The sequence below is a fragment of the Mustela nigripes genome, chromosome 6, assembly GCF_022355385.1.
Source record: "Mustela nigripes isolate SB6536 chromosome 6, MUSNIG.SB6536, whole genome shotgun sequence".
In the NCBI taxonomy this organism is placed as follows: Eukaryota; Metazoa; Chordata; class Mammalia; order Carnivora; family Mustelidae; genus Mustela; species Mustela nigripes.
The window spans coordinates 83251424-83277422 of NC_081562.1; the positions used below are offsets into that span (position 1 = coordinate 83251424).

General features: G+C 41.3%; 2 protein-coding genes and 1 pseudogene across 6 annotated transcripts in view; 2 read left to right on the forward strand and 1 right to left on the reverse strand.

Annotated features, from left to right (window-relative positions):
• Positions 1 to 2812, forward strand: part of PFKM (phosphofructokinase, muscle) — a 43164-nt gene extending 40352 nt beyond the window's left edge. For all 3 annotated transcript variants that reach the window (XM_059402988.1, XM_059402985.1, XM_059402987.1), the window contains exons 19-23: positions 41 to 102; positions 329 to 440; positions 1769 to 1868; positions 1950 to 2055; positions 2271 to 2812. In XM_059402988.1, coding sequence (XP_059258971.1) covers positions 41 to 102; positions 329 to 440; positions 1769 to 1868; positions 1950 to 2055; positions 2271 to 2415 — 525 coding nt within the window. In that variant the 3' untranslated portion in view covers positions 2416 to 2812. The remainder of the gene's footprint in view (positions 1 to 40; positions 103 to 328; positions 441 to 1768; positions 1869 to 1949; positions 2056 to 2270) is intronic.
• Positions 2813 to 3821: 1009 nt separating this feature from the next.
• ASB8 (ankyrin repeat and SOCS box containing 8) lies at positions 3822 to 12276 on the reverse strand. Of its 3 annotated transcripts, none has more exons than XM_059402991.1 (4): positions 12177 to 12267; positions 9332 to 9491; positions 7570 to 7674; positions 3822 to 5766 (listed from the first exon to the last, which is right to left on the reverse strand). In XM_059402991.1, exons 2-4 carry the CDS (start codon positions 9458 to 9460, stop codon positions 5134 to 5136), a joined length of 867 nt encoding a protein of 288 aa, XP_059258974.1. In that variant the 5' UTR covers positions 9461 to 9491; positions 12177 to 12267; the 3' UTR covers positions 3822 to 5133. The 3 variants fall into 3 exon arrangements, with proteins under 3 accessions (XP_059258974.1, XP_059258975.1, XP_059258976.1); XM_059402992.1 differs by having other exon boundaries at positions 9332 to 9495; positions 12177 to 12266; XM_059402993.1 differs by lacking the exon at positions 9332 to 9491 and having other exon boundaries at positions 12177 to 12276.
• LOC132020320 (ERO1-like protein alpha) lies at positions 12057 to 25707 on the forward strand (annotated as a pseudogene).
• Positions 25708 to 25999: the final 292 nt, after the last annotated feature.

Genomic DNA, 25999 nt, shown 5'->3' on the forward strand with positions numbered 1-25999 from the left:
CGCTCCCAGCCAAGCTTAGGATTTACTCTCTTGTTTTCAGGCAAATGTTGAACATCTGGTGCAAAAGATGAAAACCACTGTGAAGAGGGGCTTGGTATTAAGGTATCTAATCCACGGCTTGTTCCTGAGTGAAGAGAATTAGTTAGGCTCTGGCTCTAGCCCACAGACTGAATCTGTTTGGGACACCCTGAGGAATTTGGATACAAATGCAGAAAACCTGTGCCATGGGAGGAGACAGAAAAGGGGAAGAAGAAAGCTTAAAAGCAGAAAAGGGTCTGGAGGGAAGGGAGATAACCAAAGTCACAGGCTTTTGGTTTCTACTTGGCAGGAATGAGAAGTGCAACGAGAACTATACCACTGACTTCATTTTCAACCTGTACTCTGAGGAGGGAAAGGGCATCTTTGACAGCAGGAAGAATGTGCTTGGCCACATGCAGCAGGTAGGGAAGACACCCTGTCACACCCTTCACCAGATGGCCTTACCCCCAGTAGCCACTGGGCCTCCTGCTGGCCTCCAATCTGCTAGGGGCCATCAGTGCCACCACAGAGCATGAACCTGCAGTCTTGTACTGGCATAGAATCTAAGCATCTTTACTCTGGAAATGGCCTTAGAGATTATGAGTCCATCCTCTTTATGAAGGCGGGTTTCTTAGCCTAGGCACCATTGCTGTTCAGGGTTGGATAAGTCTTTATTGTGGGGAGCCGTTGTGTGCATGGTGGGGTGCTTTAGCAATATCCCTGGACTCTACCCACTACAGGCCAGTAGCACCTCCCTCCTGAGTTGTAGCAACTAAAAAGATGTCTTTAGACATTGCCAAATGTCCCCAGGGAGGCAAAATCATCTCTAGTTGAGGACCACCAGTTCAGATGAGGAAAGCGAGGCCCAGAGAGGAGAAACAATTTTGTCAGGGCCACTCATCAAGCCTGGGTGACAGCCAGTGCTCTTCCCACCACACCATGCTGCCCTCTGTAAGGAACCTGGGAAATGAGTCTGGGCATCTTGCTGGTATTGGGCTCCATCCCCAAGAACTGGGGCTTCCAGGGGAAATGAATTCCTCTCTACCATCCACATTCAGTCCCCACCTCTGGTGTGCCTCGCTCACAGATGATACTAGCGGTCTTGGGCTTCCCCATCCTCAGTGTCTCCAGCTGATCCTGCTTACGTATGGACATTTGACCTTTGTCTACCCACATAAGAATTCCCAGTATCTCAAGTCTGAATGAGCTTGCTATTAGCCCCTGTAGGAATGGGTAGTGGATATCCAAGTCGATAAAGTATGACAATCTGTTCCCCATTTCCCACCTACTTTCGCTTAGCTTGGAGAAAATGTACATGATGTTTTATACTATTCAGAGGTGCTACTAAGGCCATCCATATCGGTTCACAAGGAACACTTCTATGTCCCTGACTATGGCAACTGACAAAAGCTGCTAGGCTCAAGAGGGGCAGAGAAGTGACTGAGTGGCCAGACTAGAAGTAAACAATGGGATCTGGCAGCTGTGGAGCGAGAAGAGGCAATTGTGAGATCAATTACTCCTTTATCTAATTAGTTAGCTCTTACACCTGATAAACGGCCAAATCTGCCACGCCAACTCACCCTGGTTCTCAGCACTGTCCCAGGATTTCCTTTCAGAGTTAGACTTCCGGATTCCTGTTTCTGGCTATAAACCTGGGAACTTTTCTTTCCTTTTTCTTTCCTTTTTGTTTGGGTGTCTCTGCCACTTCATTAGAGTATTTCCCTCTCTAACTTTAAAACTCTTTTTTCAGGGTGGGAGCCCAACTCCGTTTGACAGGAATTTTGCCACTAAGATGGGCGCCAAGGCTATGAACTGGATGTCTGGGAAAATCAAAGAGAGTTACCGTAATGGTAGGTGGGGTAAGAAGGTAAGCCCCCTCCACAGAGGTTGGCTTCCCATTACTGAAGCTTATTGACCATCCTTTATTACAGGGAGGATCTTTGCCAACACGCCAGACTCGGGCTGTGTTCTGGGGATGCGTAAGAGGGCTCTGGTCTTTCAACCAGTGACTGAGCTGAAGGACCAGACGGATTTTGAGTGAGTACATCTACTTCCCTAGTAGTTTCAGGATCTCCTCTTCCCAGCCTGTTTGCCTTTTATCTTGGGACTAACACGGGTAGTCATACCTCTTTCAGATCTTAGCTCTTGCCCTAAAGTCCAGCCTCTTCTATTCACCTTCTTCCCATCAGCGTTTGATAGAGTCACTTGGGGTGCTAAAAGGTGAAATCATCATCTATCTCATTTCTCTGTAGGCACCGCATCCCCAAGGAACAGTGGTGGCTGAAGCTGAGGCCCATCCTCAAAATCCTAGCCAAGTACGAGATTGACTTGGACACCTCAGAGCACGCCCACCTGGAGCACATCAGTCGGAAGCGATCTGGAGAAACTTCTATCTAACCCTCTTTGGAGTGAGGGTCATGGATTGTCTGATCATGGTCAGCTCACCCTGATAGATCCAAGTCTGTGTATTCCCAAGTGTTTTAGTGCATTTTTTTTAGGTTTCCTTTTATTCTGCAACTGTAGCCATGACCAGCTCTGGCCAGGGAGCTGGGGTGGTAGACAGTGAGTAGAAACTCCTTTTAGGTAGAATTTATCATGACTTCTACCCCAGCTTCACCTGTCACACAAGACTGGGCTCCTCTCGTGCTACTGCTAGATTTCAGCCACTCGGTTAGAATTTTCCTAAAAATAAGCTTTATTTATTTCTTTGTGATAACAAAGTCTTGGTTCCTCTACTACTTTTACTGCAGTGACAGACAATAGCTACACTAATAAATGCCAACTGGTCACTGTCCTTTTGGTTCTTCTGTTGTCACTTGCACAAGTAGATGTCATACTGCCAACCCTAAGGACCAGACCCTACTCAGACACCTGGGAAAATGCAGCCCATGCGATCACCCCGCATACTTCTCTCCACCTCCTGGCATACTTCCCACAGCATCTCTTGGCTCTGTACAAAAGATCCTAGAACATCCTATGCTGGTCCTTACCCTTGTTTCACACCAGTCCCTCCTGCATCCTTTGCAGCCGTAGGGTGCACCAATCTCTCCTAAGTATGATGTTGTGTTTCACCTTTTGATCCTATACCTATTACCCAGGGGTGCTTTTTTTCCAGCCACCCCACAATCTTTACTCTTCTTCTGACAACTCAGCGTTCTTCCTTCTCAACCCTTCCCCTGTACTCCTTCCTAGATGAAAGGTAGAATCCATCTGTGGGGTCACATGCACATTTTGAAAGCATGTTTGAAAGTTTGGTGGGCTGGCTGAAATATGGCTTTGCAAAGTTGTCAGTTCTTATTTGGTTCAATTTGTGTTCTGTGTCATAACAACAGCTTCTTCCTCCTCATCAGCCAAGTGACCGTGTCATACAGTTGGGTCTTCAGGAGCCTCCAAATTGACAGGATGGCGTCCTGTTGTTGCTCTTGGCACAAGCCTACATATTCCTCCCAACCCAGTTTTTCACTTGCTTAATGAAGCAGGAAGAGGTTCCAGGTTTTACCAGGGGTGGAAGACAGATTAGCTCTACTACATGGCTTTTGCTGGCTGTCCAAAATATTACCTCTATACCCTGAAAACAGTTCTAAACAGTAACTGAGAAATCTTGTCGGGAGTCCAGAATTAAAGAAGCCAAATGCTCATGGCGCAGTTCTTTAAGGGGAAGAGAAATTAACAATAAATATCGAGCACTATTACCACTGTATCCTCAAACCAGCTTATAAGGAGGGTAGTGACAGCCCCGCTTCCGAGTTCCAGCCAACAGGACTCCCAGTGATTAAATAATGTGGAGAAAAGTAGGAATAGTAGAAATTGCCAAACTTGCTTTTAGAAGTGTTTATTTCTTTCTTTTTTTTTTTTCAAGTGAGCAAAAAAAAAATCCCACCAACAGCAAAAGGGCAAAAGCAGACATTGTTTTTCAAATTAGCTATGTCAGCAGATTCCAGTTATCTTTATTTGTGGTTCCCAATCAGTGAAAAGAAAAAAAAATGTTTTTCAAATTTGCATCTGGGTCATCCAAGATCAATAACAATTTGCTCTAGTTTAAGAACATGAAAAGAAAGAGTATTGTTCACCAAGTATGGTTCACTAAAGCAGTTCTTTTTTGAGTAGGTGGGCCATCTCAAAAGAAGCTCTTATACTGCTCTTCCCCCACACCCTTGGCTCCCCCAATGTCTTGTACAGATCAGTAAAAAGCAAAGTTTCCAAAACAGCTGAAAGGAAAGTAACTCCCAACTCTTAGCAGAGTGAGCTATCTATAGGGAAATGAAGACCAGTGGGAAAAGCCCAGCCCTTCTCATCCCCTGCTGGAGTAAACACCTTCAGCCAAGGTGTACAAACACCTGCTAAGCCCGCTGGAGCAAATTGGCTTTCACAAAGAGAAAGAACTGCATTAGTAGACAAGTCCTTAGGACACTGAGTTCTTAGGACTGCTCAGAACCTGCTATCTCCTCTACTATGTGGAAAGCAGCAAGACCGTGTTATTTCTGAAATAACACTGCTGCACTACTATAACCCTCAGGTACACCCATGGAAAAGAAGCAAAGACTGCTGTTTCCTTTGCTGTTGGGAGAGTGTTGCCACACTCCACGACGTGGCACTCTCGGGTATCATCCATATCATCCAGCCCAACTGTGTTTCTGCACACCATCTGAGGTCATTGTTTCTTCATCTTTGGGCCACATCTGTTAGCGGGGATTTTCTTAAACTTCACTGACCAGTTACAATGCTTCTAGAGGGATTCTTCTGAAATTTTAATCACGTTCCCAAAGGAAAACTAAACATATTCTTTAAATACTCTTCATCTTCTAGAGAATTTGGTTGCGCTGTTCACTTTTTCCCTAAAGGGGAGGGTAGGGGGAGAGCTCTTCTTTTGCAGGGTGCAATATAAAAAGCCACGTAAGCAATAAACAGAAAACAAAAGTGAGGGATCTTTTTTGTTTGGTTGCTCGGTTTGGGGAGGGGAGATGGTGTGGAGGTTACCGTTGTGACACGTTGCCTCTAAATACAAACCACACAACAGGAACGACTGCTTTTCCTGTTTTCCAAGACAAAGAGAGCACTGCAGGGAAAAGCCTCCCCCAGAGTAGCCTGTGTGACGGGGCAAATGTCTCCTCCAGCCTATTCCATGAGTAACAGGTATTCCTTCAGAGAAGCTGGCAGTGGAAGGCCCTTCACTGCATCAGGCAGATACTGGAGTCCCAAACTCCTGCGCACAGCATAGCGAGAGAGTGTTTTTAGAGTTCCTGGGGCTGAGCACAGGACAGTCAGTTTTTCACATAGCTGCTGGTCTCTGGCCACTTCTCGTGGCATGGTGCCATTCTTCCTTAACTCAAAGTGTCCCACGGCTCTGTGCAGGAGCTCAAAGCAAGAGTCTTCTTTCTCTGTTCCAAGTCCTCTGACTAGCAGAGCCACCAGGCGGGAGATGGGCGTCTGGCCTTTCAGGTTGATAACTCTGACCTCTGCACCATAATCAAGAAGGATGCTGACACTCTCAAGATTTCCCTTCATGGCGGCCCAGCTGAGTGGGGTATCATTGTTATAATCCAGGGCATTGACAGAGGCCCCACTCTCTAGGAGGGCCCGCACACACTCAGCATTGTTCTTAAAGGCTGCCCAGTGAAGTGGGGTGTCTCGGTTGCCATCCAGTGCATTGGGGTTTGCACCATACTCCAAAAGGACCTCCACACAAGCCTCATCTTTCTCAGCTGCATAGTGGAGGGCTGTTCGGTTGTAACCATCCAGGGCATTTACCTGTAAAGAGGGAGGAACTACATTACAGTAGCTAGACCACCAAGAGGAAGATGGGCGGGCAAAAGCAGCTTGCATGTGTTTATCCATGACATTTGCTAAGTCATGTTCTGAATATGAGAGTCAACAAGCAATTCCCAACGAGTCCTGGTGATCAAGAGGAGATATGACAGGATCTCAGGAGCAAATAGGAAGAGAACGGTCTCAGAACAACCAGCACTCTATTCCGTGCACTGATTAGCTGGCCTGCTTCATTAGGTTTTTGCTACGTTCTTGTTTATTATTCACTAGGATCTCTACCATGGGGGGAGGGGTAAAGAAAGAGATGATGAAGTCTAAATCCTTATAACTACTCTGGAAGATATTTATTGGAAAGGAGCTTGAATATATAAGCCAGAGCAAAGGTTCTGGATTATTTTGCTTATCCCAGCTCACTCTATTCTGTGGCTAATGGCAGCTAGACTGAGATATGAGGCCGAACTCTGCCCATGCAGTTTTGCTGTGTTCTTTAGCCATACAGAGAAGCTCAAATTGTGAATCCAATCAGCCTGCTTGCAAATATACACTGTGCAGTCACAAGAGAACCTGGATAAAAGCATGTAAAAGGAAGAGCACAGAACTTTCAATACTGGAATAGCAGCTGACTTGCCAAAAATCAATATTACCAATAATTTCTGAAGGCTACAAAGACTTCAATATTTTCTTCCCCTCAAAATACAATAAAAATATGCTGGAATATTTAACTGAGTTCAACCTTCTATTTAGCTAAAAACTTCCCCCCAGGGTATTTTCACCATTGACATTGATCACTGGCCTTCATTTCAGGGTAACTCACAAGAGTGACTACATAATGGTAAGTACAGAACACTAGGGCTGTATGAAGATGATGGTGCTCCGGACTGGCCCCTTAGGCTTACTGACCAATGTGTTCGGGGCCCGTGTAAGCTTCCTGGCACGTCTGATTCCAAACAGCGCCTCAGCCTATGCGACTTCCAAACCGCTTACAAACAGTCAAAACTACTTATTTATTTATTTAACAAGCACTTACTTAGCAATTACTACATGACAGCGTACTAAACACTCGACAACCTTATGAAGAAGGTTGTCTATCATCTCCATTTTATAGATAGGGAAACCAAGGCAAAGAAAAATTAAGTAACTTGTTCAAAGTCACAGACCTGGAAGTTACAGAGTTGGGATTCAAATCCAGGAAGTCTGGCTCCAGAGTCCATTCTTTTAACCATTCACTACCCTATGCCACTTCCTGCTAATGTCAATATAAATTAATCTATGTTTCTTACCATAAGACACATTAAAAAGAAGATATGAACAAGACATAACAAATGTAAAATAATGAGTGGGCAGAAATAGCATCAGTGATCTGAGCAATGGACTACCTAATGAGATCTATCTCCCAGTAATGGTGATATTAGAAGTACATGTCTGGCAGGGGGTGTCAATGGTTTCCACTCATCACTGGAGGGTCCTCTGTACTTAGAGCTCCTGGACAGTCAACAGGCAAGAAGAGGAATGAATGGAAAGGTAAACGACCCCAGAAGGAAGGCTGGGACAAAGGGGAAATAAAACTCCCTCTTCCTGGAGCCACAGACAAGAAAGAAAGGCAAAGGAATGAAATCCTTTGGATCACTGTATATAGTTACCATTACATTTTGCTTTAATATTCTCTATGCCAATGTTATGATGGGCTAGAAGGTGGGAAGAGATGGGAGAAGAGACAGAAATGTTAAGGAAATGTGAAGCCCAAGCTTTAGTGGATCATTAATGTGACAGTGTTAAAGACTTTACCTCCGCTCCTTTTTCCAGGAGTAACTCCACACAGTCAGCATCTGACACCATGCAGGCACAGTGCAGGGGTTTCAGTGTGCCATGGGTACAGTTCACATCTGCTCCCTATGGGCAGAAGGAAACTCCGGTCAGTGTGCTCAGCTCTGGCTCACTGAGCAGGATGAGACTCAACTGAGTCCAAGGCGGAAGAGGCCTCTAGCTCTGACCGCATGATAAACACGTCATTGGTCCCAGTTTCCAGTCCTATTTACTAAATAATATTCACACCAAGAGAATACACTGAAGATGAAGGAAAGGAACTATTGATTCCTTAGATCAAATTATTAAGGTTTTCCACAAGGTAATTTGCCAGACAGTCATCTAGACCTCATTGAGGACATAACCTCATGTGCAAAAGCGGTGGAAAACTGGGGATCAATCAAACAGGAGAGCTGGAAAAGCAATCCACTTTCTATGGCCATAATGCTCTGAAAAAGTCAGGAAACCGAGTCTGTCAGATTGAAGCCAAGAGAACTGGCATGCTCTTTCTGCATTCAACAGATGACCATCATTAACAATAAGGTCACGTTAATGTTCTCTTTCTGTTTATAAACATCTTCAAAGTAGTCTCTCAGCATCGGCATTCTCTGCTGCCTAGTCCCTGCTGGTACTTCTGTTTCACATCTGATGAAAGGGGCTGGGGATCCTAAAGACAGACCAAAGTTGCTGAATGACTCAGCAGCAGAGCTAGAATTAGAATGTGACAAACTTCCTACTGCTGAATCCTCTGGTACTGCTCCTGCTGAGAACAAGTTTGTATGACTTTCTTCTCAAAGCTGCACCACCCAACTTCAAAGCAGCTAGAGAGCTCCAGGCAGTAAATAAGGATTCCACAGTTGTTGAAAAGAACTTACAAAAAGTAAGCATCTTGATGCATTTTCTAGTGATCAAAAAATGACCCTGTAAATTCTCTTCAACAGGAATAATATTCAGAAAAAGATATCAAAGACCAAAGACCGTCTAGGACACTAGTCAAATAACAATTGCTGGATAGCAGTGGTTAGACATGTTAAGATGTTTTCTTAAGTCAAAAATTACCATGCACTTTAGGGATTGACATTCCTTACAGAACTACAAGTGGTAGCTGTTGTCAAGATAGATGGCAAGTGATATCTCTCTGTGTAATTATTATAAACCACAAGGATTTAAAAACCGCTTCTGCTTTGCTCGTCTCCTTCCTCCCTTAGTAAAACATGTATAGAAGACTTTGAGCTTACTGGATCCCACATGTACCATATCCAGACAGAGATTTCACAAAGAATGTGAGACTAGGGTTACCTAGAACATACTTCCTGAAGAAAATGTCAGATGCACAAAATGAGAGGGAGAAGAAAAGAGAAGCAAAACACAAGGAAAATGTATTTTCATGGTCAAGTTAATACATCTAAGAGGACTGTAAAACTTGGGACGCCTGGGTGGCTCAGTTGGTTAAGCCGCTGCCTTGGGCTCAGGTCACGATCCCAGGGTCCTGGGATCCAGTCCCACATCCAGCTCCTTGTTCAGCGGGGAGCCTGCTTCTCTCTCTGCCTCTGCCTGCCGCTCTGCCTTCTTGTGGTCTCCCTCTCCCTCTCTCTGACAAATAAATAAATAAAATCTTAAAAAAAAAAAAAATCCTTGTGATATTGTGCTGAGTCAATGCTTCCAATCTGTAATCTATTACGATTCCCCAGGAACTTTCCCCCTTCACCTCCCACAGGCCTCTCCGTCAGTCCAGCACACTCACCCCTCTGATGAGGTCCTCTACATTATCATGTGGGAAGGAACGAATGGCAGCGATTGTTCGGATTAAGCGCTCTGAGAGAGAGTATTTGCTCTGAATGCTCTGCATAATATACCACATACTGGAACTCATCAAGGCTCAGAGTATGTTCACATGCTCCAAACTGCCTGAAACAAAGAAGTTTTAGGCATACACAACATCACTGAGCATACCTGTCCCTAGGATTAGGAATTCTCTGAGGCCTTCCCAACAGTATAAGTAGATTTCAAAGTGATCAATGACTAAGTAATAATTTTTTGGAATCATAAAGAAATAGAATGTAATAGTTGCTTAGGGAGCTGGGTAAATCTGGATGAAAATTCTCTGGCTTTCAGCACCTCAATTCTACTCTCTGAACTAGTCTGGAACAAGATTTCCCCAAGCGGCCCCAAGACCCTCATGGAGCTCTGTGGAGTTTACAAACAAGACTAGGCAAGCAAGGGGATTTTTTTTAAAGGCTGAAGATGCCCCAAACTAACTTTCCCTCCTCTGGATTCTGTGGCCTTTTCATCACCTTTAGCTTACTTGTTATATTTGGCCCCGCAAGTATAGTTATGTTCATATTGTTTCTCCTCTAAATTGTAATCAATTAGAAGGCAAGGTCCCTGTCTTCTATTTTTTGTTCATGTAAGACCAGCCACAGAATCTCACAAAAAGTAGGTATTTAATAAATACTGGTTGACTAAAGGTTATAGAAGTAATCAATATCTGTGTGAAGAGAGGGAAAAGGCTATGGAAGAAATACATCTATGTTAACAATGACGAGACATCTATGAAACAGGTTAAAATGTCTTCACCAAAGAAAACACGGGAAATATTTGGGCGACATTCTAAAATAAAAATCTCAAAAGGACAATTAGTCATGTATAAAAAAATCAGAAAAAAACTGAAGTTCATACCAATGACATCTGCTTGTGGTTGTAGGAAAACAAGCAGACTTACGAGGCAAAACGAATTAAAAATTTTAATAATTGGCCTAAGAAATAGATTTGGGATAATATATGTTCAAACCACAATATGACAAAGAGTTTTAGCATGGAAGAAAAAAATGCAATATACTTAAATTTAACTGATAAGAGTTCTGGCTGTATAAGACCCATGCACTAGTTGGGGAACATTTAAAATTATAACAAACAAGGTGGAGCATTTCTATGAAAAAGTATATATCAAAAAACTGTAGAGAATATATAGTATGCAATATCAGCTCTCTAGAAATATGTGTTCTTATTAAACTCTAAGTTCTTTGAGGGTAAAGATAGTGTTATTTTCCAAAAGTTCCTGGCACATGGCACGTTCTCAATAAATATTTGTTGAATTAATGTAAAGATTATTACTTTAAATCCTAAAAAATTCACACCTTGCATAATTAAATGTTATGCAAATGATCACTACTAAGGTAAAAAACCTAAAATTATTATTTTTTTTTTAAATTTTTTTATTTTTTATAAACATATATTTTTATCCCCAGGGGTACAGGTCTGTGAATCACCAGGAAAAAACCTAAAATTATTTTGATTTCACACTACATTTTTGCTTTTCATAATGGAGTATTCCCTTATGCATTATGTAATATAAATTTGAATAGTTTCTATTTTGCTAATCAGTAGCCATTTATCTATTTAAACTAATACAGTATTAATTAATAGAAAGCAGGTTAACAATGTTCAATTCATAGGTATCAATGATTCATATTGGGCATTCTTCTCCTATACGTTATTATGAATGAATAAGCTTACACACTTGTTTATATGTCTCTCCGAAACTTTCCAGATAGAAGAGAGTTGGCATATGTTTTAACCTAACAGCCACTACATGCAGAGACAATGGTCTGTATCTTATACTTTTTTGTTGCAAGGGAAAGGGAGAAAAAACCAGAGGTGCATTTGAACCAGAGATTCCAAGAAGGGGTGGGGGGGTGGGGGGGGGGGGAGGGGGGGGGGTGGGGGCAGAAGACAGAACATCTAAAGTGAAAAGCTTAGACTGAACTGGTTCTGTTATCCGTTTCTGGGCCATGATAATCTGAAGAAAGTAAACGCTGCAATCATTTTCGGGGCACTCCTGGGACTCCAGGCTGACTCCTAACTCAGGACATGACCAGTAGTTCTCAGCTGTTGCATGGAAGCTCCTGATGAAGAGTGAAACTTCGGGGCGTATTAACAACATGCACTGTGGGGAAGGGTCAAGGAAATGTAAACTTGACCCATTTCCAGACAGCAGCCCCTTTCCTCTGCTGGAACTGAAAAGCGTCTTTCCCCCGGTTTTCTTTCACTGCGGACCCAGAAAAAACACCAAGGGGTTTTCTATTGCGATGGTAGAAGCAAAGGGGGAGAGAGGCGACATTCAACCCCTTTGTGCCAGTGAACCCTCGGCTTCCGTCCAGGCCGGGAGACCCTCAGCCCAGCCAGAGGCGCCCCCAACCCCACCACACCTGCTGGGGTGAAGTGGCGGGGGTGGGGGGCGGCTCGCGGCTGCTGCGTCTTGCGGAGGCAGAGCTGAAGGGCAAGGGCACGAAATGCGAGGACGTGTGGTGTCATTTTCCTCATGGGATCCGCAAAGATCGCAGCAATGCCGGCAGGTCTCCCTGCGGCGGGGGGCGGGGGCGATGGGTGAAAGAAGGTCGAGCGATCTACGCCTGTGGAGCTCCGGAGGCTAACCAACCCCCGCCCTGTTTCTCCCAAGGCCAGGAACCATGTCTCTGTCTCCAGGGCTAACGAAACCCGAGTTGGGAATGGAGAAAGAGCTACCGCGCGTAGTGCCACGGGTTAAGGAACCTGGCTGCCGGCATTCCCGCAGCGAGGTACGCACTCACCAAACCGCGGGGCTGAGCTGGGTGGTGAAAGCCGCTGTCAAGGCGTGACCCGGAAGCAGAACTTGTCGTCTCCAGCGGGCCCCCTCTGTTTACAGGATGTGAAGGCTGACTGGGATGGGTGCCTGCGCACCGGCCAATGGCTGGAGGCGGCGTGCGCCTGCGCAGACTCGTGAGGCAGCCTCCGTCCTACCCAGGTATAGTTAACAGATAAAGTTCTTTGCCAGTCGGAGGCTTTGCGCGCAGGCACAGTGTAGCGCTCTCGGCCGCAGTTCGGGAACTCGGGTCAGCAGCGGTAGGCAAAAAGCACTCCCGCCCAGGCTCTTCCCGACGCTTTGCGGCAGCGCCTGCGTGGACCAGGCCTGCAGTGGGTCCTTCTGTGCCCTCTGCTGCCTCCCTCTGTCTCCAACTGAGGTGGCCTGAGCACCGCATTTCGAAATTTCTAAACTCGCTGCACTGGTTCAGTTGCTCAGGAGACTAAACTGTTATTAAGAAGCGTTTTGGGAAGCGATTTCCATCATTCATAATATCGGAACGCATGTATGCTCTTCTGAACCCTCCTGGATACTGTCCACGCTCCCTCAAAGGGAACCATACCGAAGATGACCACCCAAGAGGTGTAGTAGCCCAAATGTTGAAGACTGAAAAAGACGTACATGCTGACAGAACCGTTCCCACCTTGAGAGATGCTGACATCTCTCAGTGATGTACTTTCCGTGCAAAGCGCAAACATTTGAAGCCAGCAGCACGCAGTGGTGCAGGTAAAGAGTGAAGCAGCCTACACAGGACGACTGTCAGTGTTGACTGAAATCTACCCAGCAGCCTGTTTAACCAAAAACGCCCCGACACCTACCTCCCAAAGCGCGTTTTAAGCAACATAATCGAATAAGTTTTAGAGTAAAGCACAGCCCAGAGAGTTCATGAACATCACCGAGAGGATGATGAACTGGAAAAGCTCATGTCTTGTCTGAAGAGTGAGCCTCTTCTGAGTTCCAAACTGAAAAGATTTTTGCCATGCGGAAATGTGTCCCCCACCTCCCGCCACTCTGCTATGGTGAGGTTGTCCAATTTTTCAAAAGAAGCTAAAATCCAGAATTTTATAAAAGTGAATCCTATCCAATTGCAAATATTGGCAACATTTTTAAAGAAGAATCAATTTGCAAGCAGGCAACAGTCAGCCTGTAAGCCACCAATTCCATATTCTGGGTTAAAGGCTGCTCTAGTCATTGGCAGCTCTATGGAAGAAGGGCTTAGAGACAGCCTGCTGATTGGGATGGAGTCTGGGGAGTTGACTTGAAGCTGTAGCTACATATTAATTACATTGCTTTTAATTCATAGATTTACTTAGGAAAGGCGGAAGGAATTTGAATGATATGTGGAGGCCAGAACCCTATCCCCATGCCCTAACTACCATAAGGCATTTGATCAAAACAGTGAATGGAAGCAGTTTGATTCTGTGCCCCTTGCTTCTAAACCAGAAATCTATATTATTCTCTAGGGTCCTAGAGAATGTTAAACCTTCAGATACAAGGGCAAGAGATACCTGTGTTTGTGCTGATCCAAAATGGGAAGTTCATCCTGTGAACCTTAGTCCTTCCTGGCCATCAAAAGGGAAGATCATAGATAAGTCAAACCACTACATGTATTGTCAGACCTAACCTTGTTTTAGTCAGTACCTCTCAAACTCTCACCTCTGTGCCTAGAACTGTCTACAATTAATACCCCAGTATATATTCTCCCTGGAATCTGCTTGGATTCTACTTGGCTGGGGAATTAATGAGGCAAGAGGCAGATGTGTAAAAAGTCCACTGCATGATGCACTGGGCCAAGGTGTGCTAGGTCTCCCTCTCTCTGGACCCAGTAATATGGTGCTATACTTGACACCACCCATAGCTTTCTTTAAGTGGAGCACAAGCTTCAGACAACTGATCTATGGAAGGGTTGATGACTGCCTTTCTGGGCTTCATTTTACTAAGTCTAGTTCTAGTGATTCAACCACTGTGTCTTGGAAAATCTTGGAAAATCCACTGCACAAAAGAAGGAGGTCTTCCACATGTACACACCAGAAATGATAGAGTCAAAGGATGCAGCAAATGAAAATAGAACACTTGAGTTTCCTTGCCTTAACAGTTTTAGTTCAATGTCATATGCCGCCTAGGTGGAAAGAGAAACCAGAGTACAGAAGTACAGACCTAGCTTTTGTCCTGGCTCTGAGATTGATAGTTACTTCATCCCAAATTTGGGGGCATCAGTTTTCTCATTTGTAAAGTGAGAGAATTGGCTGAAATAATCCCTGAACATCCTTCTATTTCTACAATTCTGAATCTGTTTAATTTTAAGCAAAAATTCCTGCTTCCAAAATTTTGACTCCTCATAAGATAAGAATAGCTTTATGGCTATAAAAATACTACATATTAGTAGTAGTATTTATGGCTTAATTATAAGATGCCAAAGTCTACATAGCGTCCCTTCCATTTTTGCTTCTTCTGGTGCCATGTTACATGTTACATGTTATTTGTGTTACATTAATGTTCAAACATACTGAAAAAAAACTAGAGAGAATAGTACCATGAACTCCTTCTATCCGTCATCCATATTTAACATATTAACATTTTGCCAAATGTCTTAAATATATTTTTTTATTTGTTGTTTTGTACAGCTTTAGGCTTTCCAAATGAACTATTCAGACAACATCCACGGTTTGGGTGGAATTTTTTTCTGAGAAGTTTTGATTTAACACCCTACATGGTCATATAAAAACTCGAGTTATCTCATGTTTATCCATTTATTCCTTGAAAAACTATGACTTTTTCCCTGGGTTGTCTACTTTCTCAAAAGTTCTTGATTGGTAAATGTTAGGGTGTACAAATTCTGGGAGACTCCCAACATCTTATAAATATAGAATGATGACTCTCCCAGTGAGACTCCCATAGGCCAACTATACAGATTGTTTCATAGTGTCTGAGAAATATACTGCACAACCAAATGAGGTTTCAGATCCATTCATTCATACATTTATCAAACATTTAGTGGCACCTTCTTTGTTTCAGGTTCTGTGCTCATGGTGCAGAGAAGACAGTGATGGTGAAACACATTCTCTTATTATTAAGGTTAGAGATGGATTTGAAAACAGTCAATTGCCATTCAGATAATTATTTCAACAAAGCGTTGATGTACAAAGTCAATGTTGAAGAACAGTTCTACTTCACAGTGAGAGAACACAGAATATAGAGAGAAAGGGTCTGTGTGGAGGTTTCTTGAGGAACAATTTGCTTATGCAGTTCCCACTCCCTTCCCACCCAGAGGGAGAGTTAGTGCTCATGCTAATTCCTTACCCTTGAGCCAAGAGAGGGGATTCTATGGCAGTTTTTTCCCATAGTTGTAAAACATAGAGAACTGCACCAGCACTTGCCTATAATTTAAAGGCAGGAGCCACAAAGCAGAGGTGGATGCTTTGGGATCTGCCAGCACTCTCATATTTGATAGGGATGATAAATGGAAAAATGTTTCTTAGGACCAGATATGGGCCATATAGAAGACAGTCAGCATAGTGTTGCCTTTGGTTTATTCAAAAGGGCTGTCTAGAGGTGTGGAGGAAGCCAGTGACCATAAGCTAGAGATACATGGACAAACATAGGAATCTTAGCATACACAGAGGTTGTCATAGGCAACCACCTGTATCTGTTTAGGCCAAAAGGACTGAGGTGAGAGGTCTCTGATGATAGGATTTCTAAAGAACATTTAAAAGCACCCTACAAGAAAAAGTCAATTTAAATCACCTGCCAGACCTAGGTTGTACACATATATCATATCTCCTAGGTGCTCTGCTTCCCGCTTTCACACAGCAGGTCAAACAGCAGTTAGCTAGTGGGGGGAGGAGGTAAGTTAAGGGGAAAGTTGAAGGCAGGCAGCCACCAGACACAAGAGGCCTTACATGGGAACGGGGAGGAGAAGTCTTAAACTGGTGCCTTAGAATGAAGACTGAAGTATATGATTACCATCTTGGACTGGAAACATTCTAGTTACCAAATCAAGACTCTCTTTCTTGGCTTAAAGTGATGTACTTAAAGGATTGTCAGTTATCAAAGAATGAACCAAAGTCAGGGAATCTGCCCAATTTTCCACTCAGGGAAAATTGCAGGGGAAGATCATCCTTTCTCTCTCTCTCTCTCTCTCTGTGTATATATACATATATATACACATATAAATGTGTGTATGTTTGCATATATGTGTATGTATGTATGTATGTATGTATGTATGTGTGTGTGTGTGTGTTTGTATTTTTTTTAAAGTAGGCGCCATACCCAACATGGAGCCTAATGCAGAGCTTAATTTGTGACCCTGAGCAGGGGACCTGAGCTGGAATCAAGAGTAGGACACTTAACCAATGGCCACCAGGTTCCCCCTCTCCCCCAAATTTTAAAAGATGATAAAAGCCAAAAAAACAAAATGGTTTTTTATCACATCCTATGAATTTTGCATTTAACATTCCAGTTCCATGGCTATACATTTTAGTTTGTTATTTGTGATCTTCATGCTTTGATATAAGTGAGTTGTTTTTTGCTTGTTTTAGATATGTTGCATCTCTCATAAAACTTTTAGGTCATTATTTTTTCTTCTCTCCTCTGCTAATTCCAGTTCTGCTCTTAAGAAGTGTTCATTAGATGGTGCTGGCTAACAGCACAACTAGTGTTTCTATTTTCAGACCTTGGCACAGACCTGAACTAGAAATTTGATAATGCTGTTTTGCTTGTAATGATTGCTGCCATCAGCATGTATTAGTGTCCAAGATCCGGGCAGATGCCATTAAGCTGTCCCAGGTTGTAGACCTGGGTGTCTTGCTTTTTGAGCTTTGTGGCTACCTCACAGTGGCAGGCTTTTGTGTAACTCCCTTTTTGGAGTGAAAAACTCCTTTCTTCACCAGCTGGCTCCAAACCCTTTCCCGATTTTGCATGCAACCCTCTAGAGTGACCATGTACTAGAGGAGAGGAATTCTGTCTTACAACCTCTGTAAGTGGTAACATGAAGCCTTTCCCTACAGTTTCCTGGATTCTGGCAAGAACTTATCAATTATTCTTCTGTCTAAAAAAGGACTCATCTTTCTTTGGGGGCCACTTAGGTAATGTTGGTACAACGTTTTCTTGACACCTGTCCTAGAGAAAGGTGACTTAAGACGTGTTTCCTTCCAAATGAGCTATTCTCTTGTCCCCAAAGAGCGGGGGGGAAAGAATGAAAAGGAAGTTTGTGATACTCTAAGAGTGAAGGAGAGAGAGGGGATCAGTCAAAATTAGCAAAGTAGTGAAAAAAAAATAAGATCTAAGTGTCAGACTAGTTGGGAAAATTAGCTTTGGTTCATTAATACAATGGTTTATTTTCTCTCTATTTTGAATTTCTTGTTTTTAGGGTTACTGTTTATTGCTTATCCCTTATTTGAAAAACAAAATAATATGTAAATACCACAGGGACCAAGTTTCCAGTTCTGATATTAGTTCTAGTTACTTTGCCAGTCTAAGCAAGTTATATTATCTAAGTATCAATTTACTGATCTGTACTACCTGATGTGCAGATGGTGGTTCTTATATATTTTGTATTTGTCTGGTGCTCCCAGATACACTGTAAGCACCTCGAAGGCAGAGATTCGGATTTCCTGCACTCACTCCTCCCTCCCCCATAGCACAGTCCCAGACACACAGTAGGTATTGGATATATGCATTGAACTAAAGTGAACTAACTGACCTCCCAAAGACAGGAATAGTGGAATGCCTCTATGTACTGGTCCTTGACCCTGAGAAAGAAGTCAGAAGTTAACAATTAAAAGGAAATTTGAAAAGGAGCTTTGGAAATAGAAACAAAGGAAAAGAAAAAAAAGTACAGAGAAATATAAGCCTTGTGAAACTTTTTTTTACATTTAAACTTTGTCCTAGAGAAAGTAGTTCAGCAGAGAAAAGAACAGTATTAGTGTGCAGCAGGGGTAGTCTCCCAAGACGTGTCATCAGGCTTAAACAAGGACTTCTTTCAGAAACTGCTTAGAGGCAGACATGCTCCCAATATTCAAACTCTATTCTTTTTCTTTTTCCTTTTAACATTCCCCAAGGCTTAAGGAAATCTATGAATTGCTACTTTTTGAAAATTAGCTTTTCATCAATATTTTATTATTTTTTTGGCCTCATAGGTTACCAATATTTTCCACAATTAGAATAATTTTAAAACATTTTGAGACTTTGTAGAGAAAGAATGCCTAAAGGATTGGGGGGGTGCAATAAAAATAGAAATAACAATGTTAATGATAATATTTAAATTACATATACATAGATAATATTTTTTCCAAGAATGTGGGCAGTTATAGCTAAATCACCTAGCAAACCAAGACTGGAATAGAGAAACACAAGCAGGAGGGATTTCAAGATTGTTCAAGGAAGGGAAATTAACAGAGGAAATGCTCGCTTGTCTGGTACCACTGGGTGGTCTAGACTGACCTGGAGAGTTCTACTAGCAAGGAATGATTGGATTCTCTGAAACAATTTCAGAGACTTAAGAAGCTTTAGAAACTGTTAATTTGAGAATTTTGTGCTCTCTTGAGCCCCTTGCTATTTCTAGTAGGAGTAGGTCTCCCCCTAGAGGGGGAAATAGAGAATTTATTTCTCAGACTTTTGCTCAGAATTGAGTTAACTAGTTTTGTTCATTCACTCATCATTCAACCATTCATTTCAATAAATACTTATTAAATTCTATTACTGTGCTATTCCTTATGACAGATGCTGAAGATATGGCTGAAAATAAGATCAACATGGTCCCTGCCTCCAGGAAAATTATAGCTAGTGTCAGAAATAAACATTAGGCAAAGAAACACAAAAATAGGGGCACCTGGGTGCCTCAGGGGGTTAAAGCCTCTGCCTTCAGCTCAGGTCATGATGCCGGGTCCCTGCTCAGCAGGGAGCCTGCGTATCACCCCCCTGCCCTTGCCTGCCTCGCTGCCTATTTGTGATCTCTGTCAAATAAATAAATAAAATCTTAAAAAAAAAAAAAAGAAACACAAAAATAATCACAGTAGTGGTTAGTTCTATAAGGGAAAAGTATGAAGGATAATATGACCATTCAGTAGAGTTTCAGTAAATCTGGGAGGTAAAAGAAAACTGCTTTGATCATGGATTTGGAAAATAAATGGATATAACCAGATCAAAGCTGCAGGGAGTGGGCCCTCTAGAAAATGGTCAAGAGTATTCAAAGATTCTGAGTGGGAAAAAGTTTATGAAGTTGGAAGAAGAGTATGAGGCCAGAATGATAAGGAAGCAAAGGGCACAAGTTAAAGCTGGAAAGGATAGATGCTCCAGATTAGCCAGGGTCTTTGTGGACATACTAAAGATTCTAAACTTTATCCCAAAAGAAGAAGAAACTATTGATAGGTTTTATACAAGTGACATAATCACATCTGTCTTTTTAAAGGGTTACTTTGACTTTCTGATGAATGGATTATAGAAGGAACAATGATTAGAATAGGAAGAATAGCAAGTAAGTGATCTAGGCAAGAAGTAGTAGGGACTTGGACTAAGGTGGTGGCCATATAAAGGGACAGAAGTGAGTGAATTTGAAATATTTTAGGTCGGAATAGATAGAGCTTGGTGATTGACTACAAATTGAATGTGAGGGGGTATAGTCTGCCAACAATGACTTTTAGATTTTTACTGTATTCTCTTAGATGAACTTGAGAGGAAACAGGTAGTGTGTGTGTGTGTGTGTGTGCGTGTGTGTTGGGAGGATCTGATCAAAGATTAGTTCATTAAATATTTATTAAGCCTCCTACTCAATGTCAGGTACGGTGTTTGGCATTAGATACTGGGAATTAAAAAGTAGAGGCAATACAGGATTCCTGTCCATAAGAAACTTTTGATTAATGGAAGATAATGATAACATAATGAATTATTTCAATATTATACAGTAATGCAAGAATAAATGCCATCCAGTAGAAGCCCAGAAAAGAGACAAGAGGCAACTTAGCACAACCTGGGGGCTCAGAGAAAACTTTTGAAAGAAGATTATAACCGAATAAATTCTTGAAGGATTAGAAGAAGTAATTAAGGTAAAGAAAGGTGGAAGTTTTTTTCTTCACGAGAAACAAGGAGTAGATTACTTAGACCAGCTACCTGCTGAAAACAAAATACTGGATAGAATTTTTAAATTTTAAATTAAATTAAAATTTGTGTGTGTGTTCCAAAATTCATTGTTTATGCACCTCACCCAGTGCTTCATGCAATATGTGCCCTCCTTAATACCCACTACCAGGCTTACCCCACTCCACTCCAAAACCCTGTTTGTTTCTCAGAGTCCTCAGTCTCTCATGGTTTGTCTCCCCCTCCGATTTACCCCAACTCACTTCTCTCCATCTCCCAATGTCCTCTGTGTTATTCCTTATGCTCCACAAATAAGTGAAACTATATGTTAATTGACTCTCTCTGCTTGACTTATTTCACTCAGCATAATCTCCTCCAGTCCCGTCCATGTTGATACAAAAGTCGGGTATTCATCCTTTCTGATGAAGGCATAATACTCCACTGTATATATGGACCATATCTTCTTTATCCATTCATCTGTTGAAGGGCATCTTAGTTCTTCCCACAGTTTGGCGACTGTGACCATTGCTGCTAGGAATATTGGGGTACAGATGGCCCTTCTTTTCACTGTATCTGTATCTTTGGGGTAAATACCCAGTAGTGCAATTGCAGGGTCATAGGGAAGCTCTATTTTTAATTTCTTAAGGAATCTCAACACTGTTTTCGAAAGTGGCTGCACCAACTTGCATTCCTACCAACAGTGAAGAGGGTTCCCCTTTCTCCACATCCTCTCCAACACTTGTTTACTGTCTTGTTGATTTTGGCCATTCTAACTGGTGCAAGGGGGCATCTCCATGTGGTTTTGATTTTGATCTCCCTGATGGCTAATGACGATGAACATTTTTTCATGTGTCTGTTAACTATTTGTATGTCTTCTTTGGAGAAGTGTCTGTTCATGTCTTCTGCCCATTTTTTTTTTTATGTGATTATCTGTTTTGTGTGTGTTGAGTTTGAGGAGTTCTTTATAGATCTTGGATATCAGCCCTTTGTCTGTCGTGTCATTGTGAATATCTTCTCCCATTCTGTGGATTGCTTCTTTGTTTTATTGACTGTTTCCTTTGCTGTGCAGAAACTTTTAATCTTGATGAAGTGCCAAAAGTTCATTTTTGCTTTTGTTTCCTTTGCCTTTGGGGACATGTCTTGAAAGAAGTTGCTGTGGCTGATGTTGAAGAGGTTACTGCCTATGTTCTTCTTTGGGATTTTGATAGATTCCTGTCTCACATTGAGGCCTTTTAACCATATCAAGTTTTTCTTTGTGTATGGTATAAGAGAATGGTGGAGTTTCATTTTTCTATACATAGCTGTCCAATTTACCCAGCACCATTTATTGAAGAGACTATCTTTTTTCCACTGTATATATTTTTAAATTACCCTTAAAATTATTCAAGATGTTTCAAAAGAAACCTTTAAAGACTGATCATCTTAAATCCACTCTAAAGATCAGAAAAAGGATGACTTCAAAAAGTCTTTAATAAAATAAATGTAACATTGGGACAAAAATCTGATAGATTGTACAAAGAGAAAGGTACAGATGAATCTCATTCATGAGTATCAGTGCAAAAATCCCCAATAAAATATTAGCAAATAGAATCAAACAACATGATATGTTATGACCAAGTTGATATTGCTTTAGGAAGGAAAAGATGGTCCAATGTTAGAAAATACATTAACATATTTATTAATATTATATATCAGAAGAAAAGACTTGTGATTATCTCCATAGATTGTGAAAAAAATATCTAAGAAGATTCAAGATGTATTACTAATAAAAATAATTGTTAAAAGAGGAATAGAAGAGTATTTTCCTAACATTATAAAACATCTTGCTTACCAGTAGCTTACTCTTTTTATGGGAAAACACTGGAGGCATCCTTACTAATGTCTGAGTCACAACAAGGGTGTCTACACTATTACTATAACATCTAACACGGTGTTTGAGGTATTTGCCACAGCACTGATATAGAGAAAGAAATTAGATATATGAGAATTGTAGAAAATATAGTCACGTGTCTAGAGAATGAAAGCAAAGCAATAGGAAAACTGCTGAAAATAAAAAGATAACTCAGCAAAGTGCAGGATATAAAAGCAATTTACAGAAGTCAGTAGGATTCATACGTACAGGGAAACTTTATAATACTCCCCAAAATACAAAAGTAAAAAACTTGAATGAATAAAAGACATACCTTCAGTTAATTTGTAAATTTAAGATAATTTCAGTAAAAAGTCTAACAAGATTTTGTTTGTTTTTTAGCTAGATAAATTGATTCTTTTTTTAAAAAAGATTTTGTTTTATTTGAGAGAGAGACAGTGTGCACCAGCTGGGGGGAGGGGCTGAGGCAGACTCCCCACTGAGCAAGGAGCCCAAAGCAGACTCCACTGGGCTCAACCCGAGGACCCAGGACCCAGGACCTAGGACCCAGGACCCGGGGATGACGACCTGAGCCAAACGCATATGATTAACTGACTGAACCACCCAGGCACCCCTAGATAAATCGATTCTTAAGTTCATATGGAAAAAACTAAATAAGACTTTCTAGGAAAAACGCTGAAAAGAAAAGCAATGGGGAGGGGCCAGTCTTACCAGACATTTAAAATACTAGAAAGCCTTCACAGTCTAAAGTGTAGAACTGGCACATGAATAGACAGTTACACAATGAAACATAATATAAATCCAGTATATAAAGTAATTTCATATATGATAAAGAAATTGCAAAACAAGGAAGAAATGGACTTTGTAATAAATGTTGCTGAGAAAACTGGGTACCATTTGCAAGATAAACTCTGCATGGATTAGTTAACTAAACATAACAAAAATGGAAACCCTAAAAACAACAGAAGAAAACATGGGTCAGTTTCTGTATAATCATTACCCATGGGAGTAGTGAGGAATACATCTCTATGACTTGAAATCTAGAATCAATAGAAGACAACTTCCATTACATGAAAATGTTTAAAAATGGTATGACCCAGATACCACCACAAGTAAGACCTAAGACAAATGAGTCACTGGACAAAATATCTGCAACTTAAACCACAGGAAAAGGTTAATCTCCTTAATATAAAAAGAGAGCCTAGAAATAAAAAGATAAATCCAGTGGGAAAATAGCACAAGACATAAACATAGTTAAAAATTCATGCAAGTGGGCCCTTAAAGTAGTAAAATATACCCTTTAAAAACAACAACAAAAAGAAGCAAATTGCATTACATTGAGATAGCATTTCTTACTGTGCTGGCAAAAACCCAAAAGTTTGAGAGCACACTCTTACCACAGTTCTGGTGAAAGAGACATACTGATATGGACCAGTGGAAGTGTAGAATGATACAGCCCTCAAGGAGGGGAATTTGTAACTATCTAGCAAAATTACAAATAGAGACAGTCAGCCTTTAACCCAGCCAGCCCATTTTCTAGGAAACTATCTTAAAAGTACATCTGCACAAATTCAGAATGATATATGCACAGGGTTATTCCTGTGGCATTATTTTTAATGACAAAAGACTATAAATATCCTGAATGCCATTAAGAGAGAGGACCGGAATAGTTAAATAAATTATAGTACATAGTGGACATAGTCATACACACATAGGAGTATTTCTTTGCATTGCTATAGAATGATTGTCATAATATTGTGTGAGGTAAGGTGCAGAGCAGTATATGGGTACCTAGTTCTTGTCCAAAATTAGACATTAAAGAATGATTTAGAAACTAATTAAAATGGCTATTTATAGGAGGTGGGGATGGGGAATGAGGATTAGCGGGTAGGATTGGAAAAGACTCCTCTGAGTATACCTTTTCTTTTGTAGTTTTGACTATAGAATAGTATAATTATTTTACATAGTCAAAAAGTAAATTAAATCAAAAAGAGAAAAAAGAGCAATCCCTAAAATTAAAAACAAAGCAAATAAGCCTAAGCATGTGTGTGGTAACACAAACCCCCCCCTCAACAAAAAAGATTTATTTCACATGACTTTTGAATGCAGGACTTTGTCTTTTCTTTGTGGGATATGCCCTAATAACAAAACAAACTGCAAAGAATCTTAAATTTCATTCTGTAGTTTTGTTAATATCAATACTGATATCATGAAACATTTTATGTTTATTATTGGATAAAGCAAGTAAGTTCAGTGTAAGAAGTGATAAAAATGTAAAATCAAGTAAGTTAAGAATCAAGTGTGTAAATAAAATTTGCAAGCTATAAGTATTCTGAAGAAGGCACTAATCTCACTGCAGAATGTGAGCAAGTTGAATGATGCGGAGCTGTGCATGAATCTTTGAATGAGGAATCACAGAAGACTGTTTCTTCAGTGCCTGAGGCTGATGATCCCCAGAAAACGTCTGTAAAGCTGATGATATATAATACCCTGATACTGAATATGTAAATTGTTTTTACACAGTTACAAGGGACCAGATGCTTGAAAGATAGGGGATATCATCATCTATGAAAAAAACTTTTTAAAGTCACAATTAAAAACCTTTCAGTATTTTAGCTTCTGTTCAAGGGAAATGTGAAGAGACATTTTTCACAGATGGTCTCCATGTACAAAAAAGGGGAAGGGGGCATTTAACAAACCACCTCTGGACTGCCTGCAGGCATTATGTGCCTCTGAGAGCAAGACCGCCTTCACAATATACCTGTTGGGAAAAGAAATGAGGACGCTCGTTACAGAATTTCACTAGTGTGTTTGATGGGATTTTCAAGAACTTGCATTTTCTCAGAGCACGTGGGTGGCTCAGTGGGTTAAAGCCTCTGCCTTCGTCTCAGGTCATGATCCTGGGATCCTGGGATGAAGTCCCACATGGCATTGGGCTCTCTGCTCAGCAGGGAACCTGCTTCCCCATCTCTCTCTCTCTGCCGCTCTGCCCACCTGTGATCTCTGTCTGTCAAATAAATCAATAAAATATTAAAAAAAGAACTTGTATTTTCTCTACTTAAAAGAATGAAGCCCTTTATCTAAATTGCTATCATTCTTTGAGCACCCAGACTTTCAAGTGTTTTGTGGAAATGAAGTTTAATATTCAAAAGACAAAGTTACTCTTGGAAATACTTCATAAAGTTAAATAATTTCTCTTGCATTTTTATAAGAATTATTATTACTTTTTGTTTGGTATAGAAAAAGGAGCAAGCTAACTAAAGGCAGACTTGAGAATGCATTATAGAAATGTTCCAAAAATTATGGGTTGTATTTGTTGGTTTAAATGTCAACTGTGGGAAAATACTGGTTTTCCCACAATAAAGGGTTTGGCACTGCTTTGAAGCCCCCCCCGCCACCCGGGACATTGCTAGCAAACATAGCAGAAAGCAGGCCCACTTATGAATTCCATCTAACCAGAGAAGAAATAGTGTCATTGTTTATTGCAACTGGAAGAGTTTCTACTAGTGTGAAAGAAGTGGAAAATTTCAGGAACTTGATGCAAAATATTCATTAAGGAAAAAAGTTGAGGGGAGCCTGGGTGGCTCAGTCCCTTACGCATCTGCCCTCAGCTCAGGTCATGATCTCCACGACCTGGGATCCAGCCTGAGCCTGCATCAGGCTTCCTGCTCAGTAGGGATTCTGCTTTTCTCTCTCCCTCGCCCCTCCCCACCCCTTGTACTCTGTCCTTTTCTCTCTCTCTCTCTCAAATAAATAAATAAAATCTTAAAAAAAAAAAAAAAAGACATGAGTTGAAATGTGCCTGTCTTTGGACAATAGAGGCTCAAGAAAGGAATAGTAAGACAGTT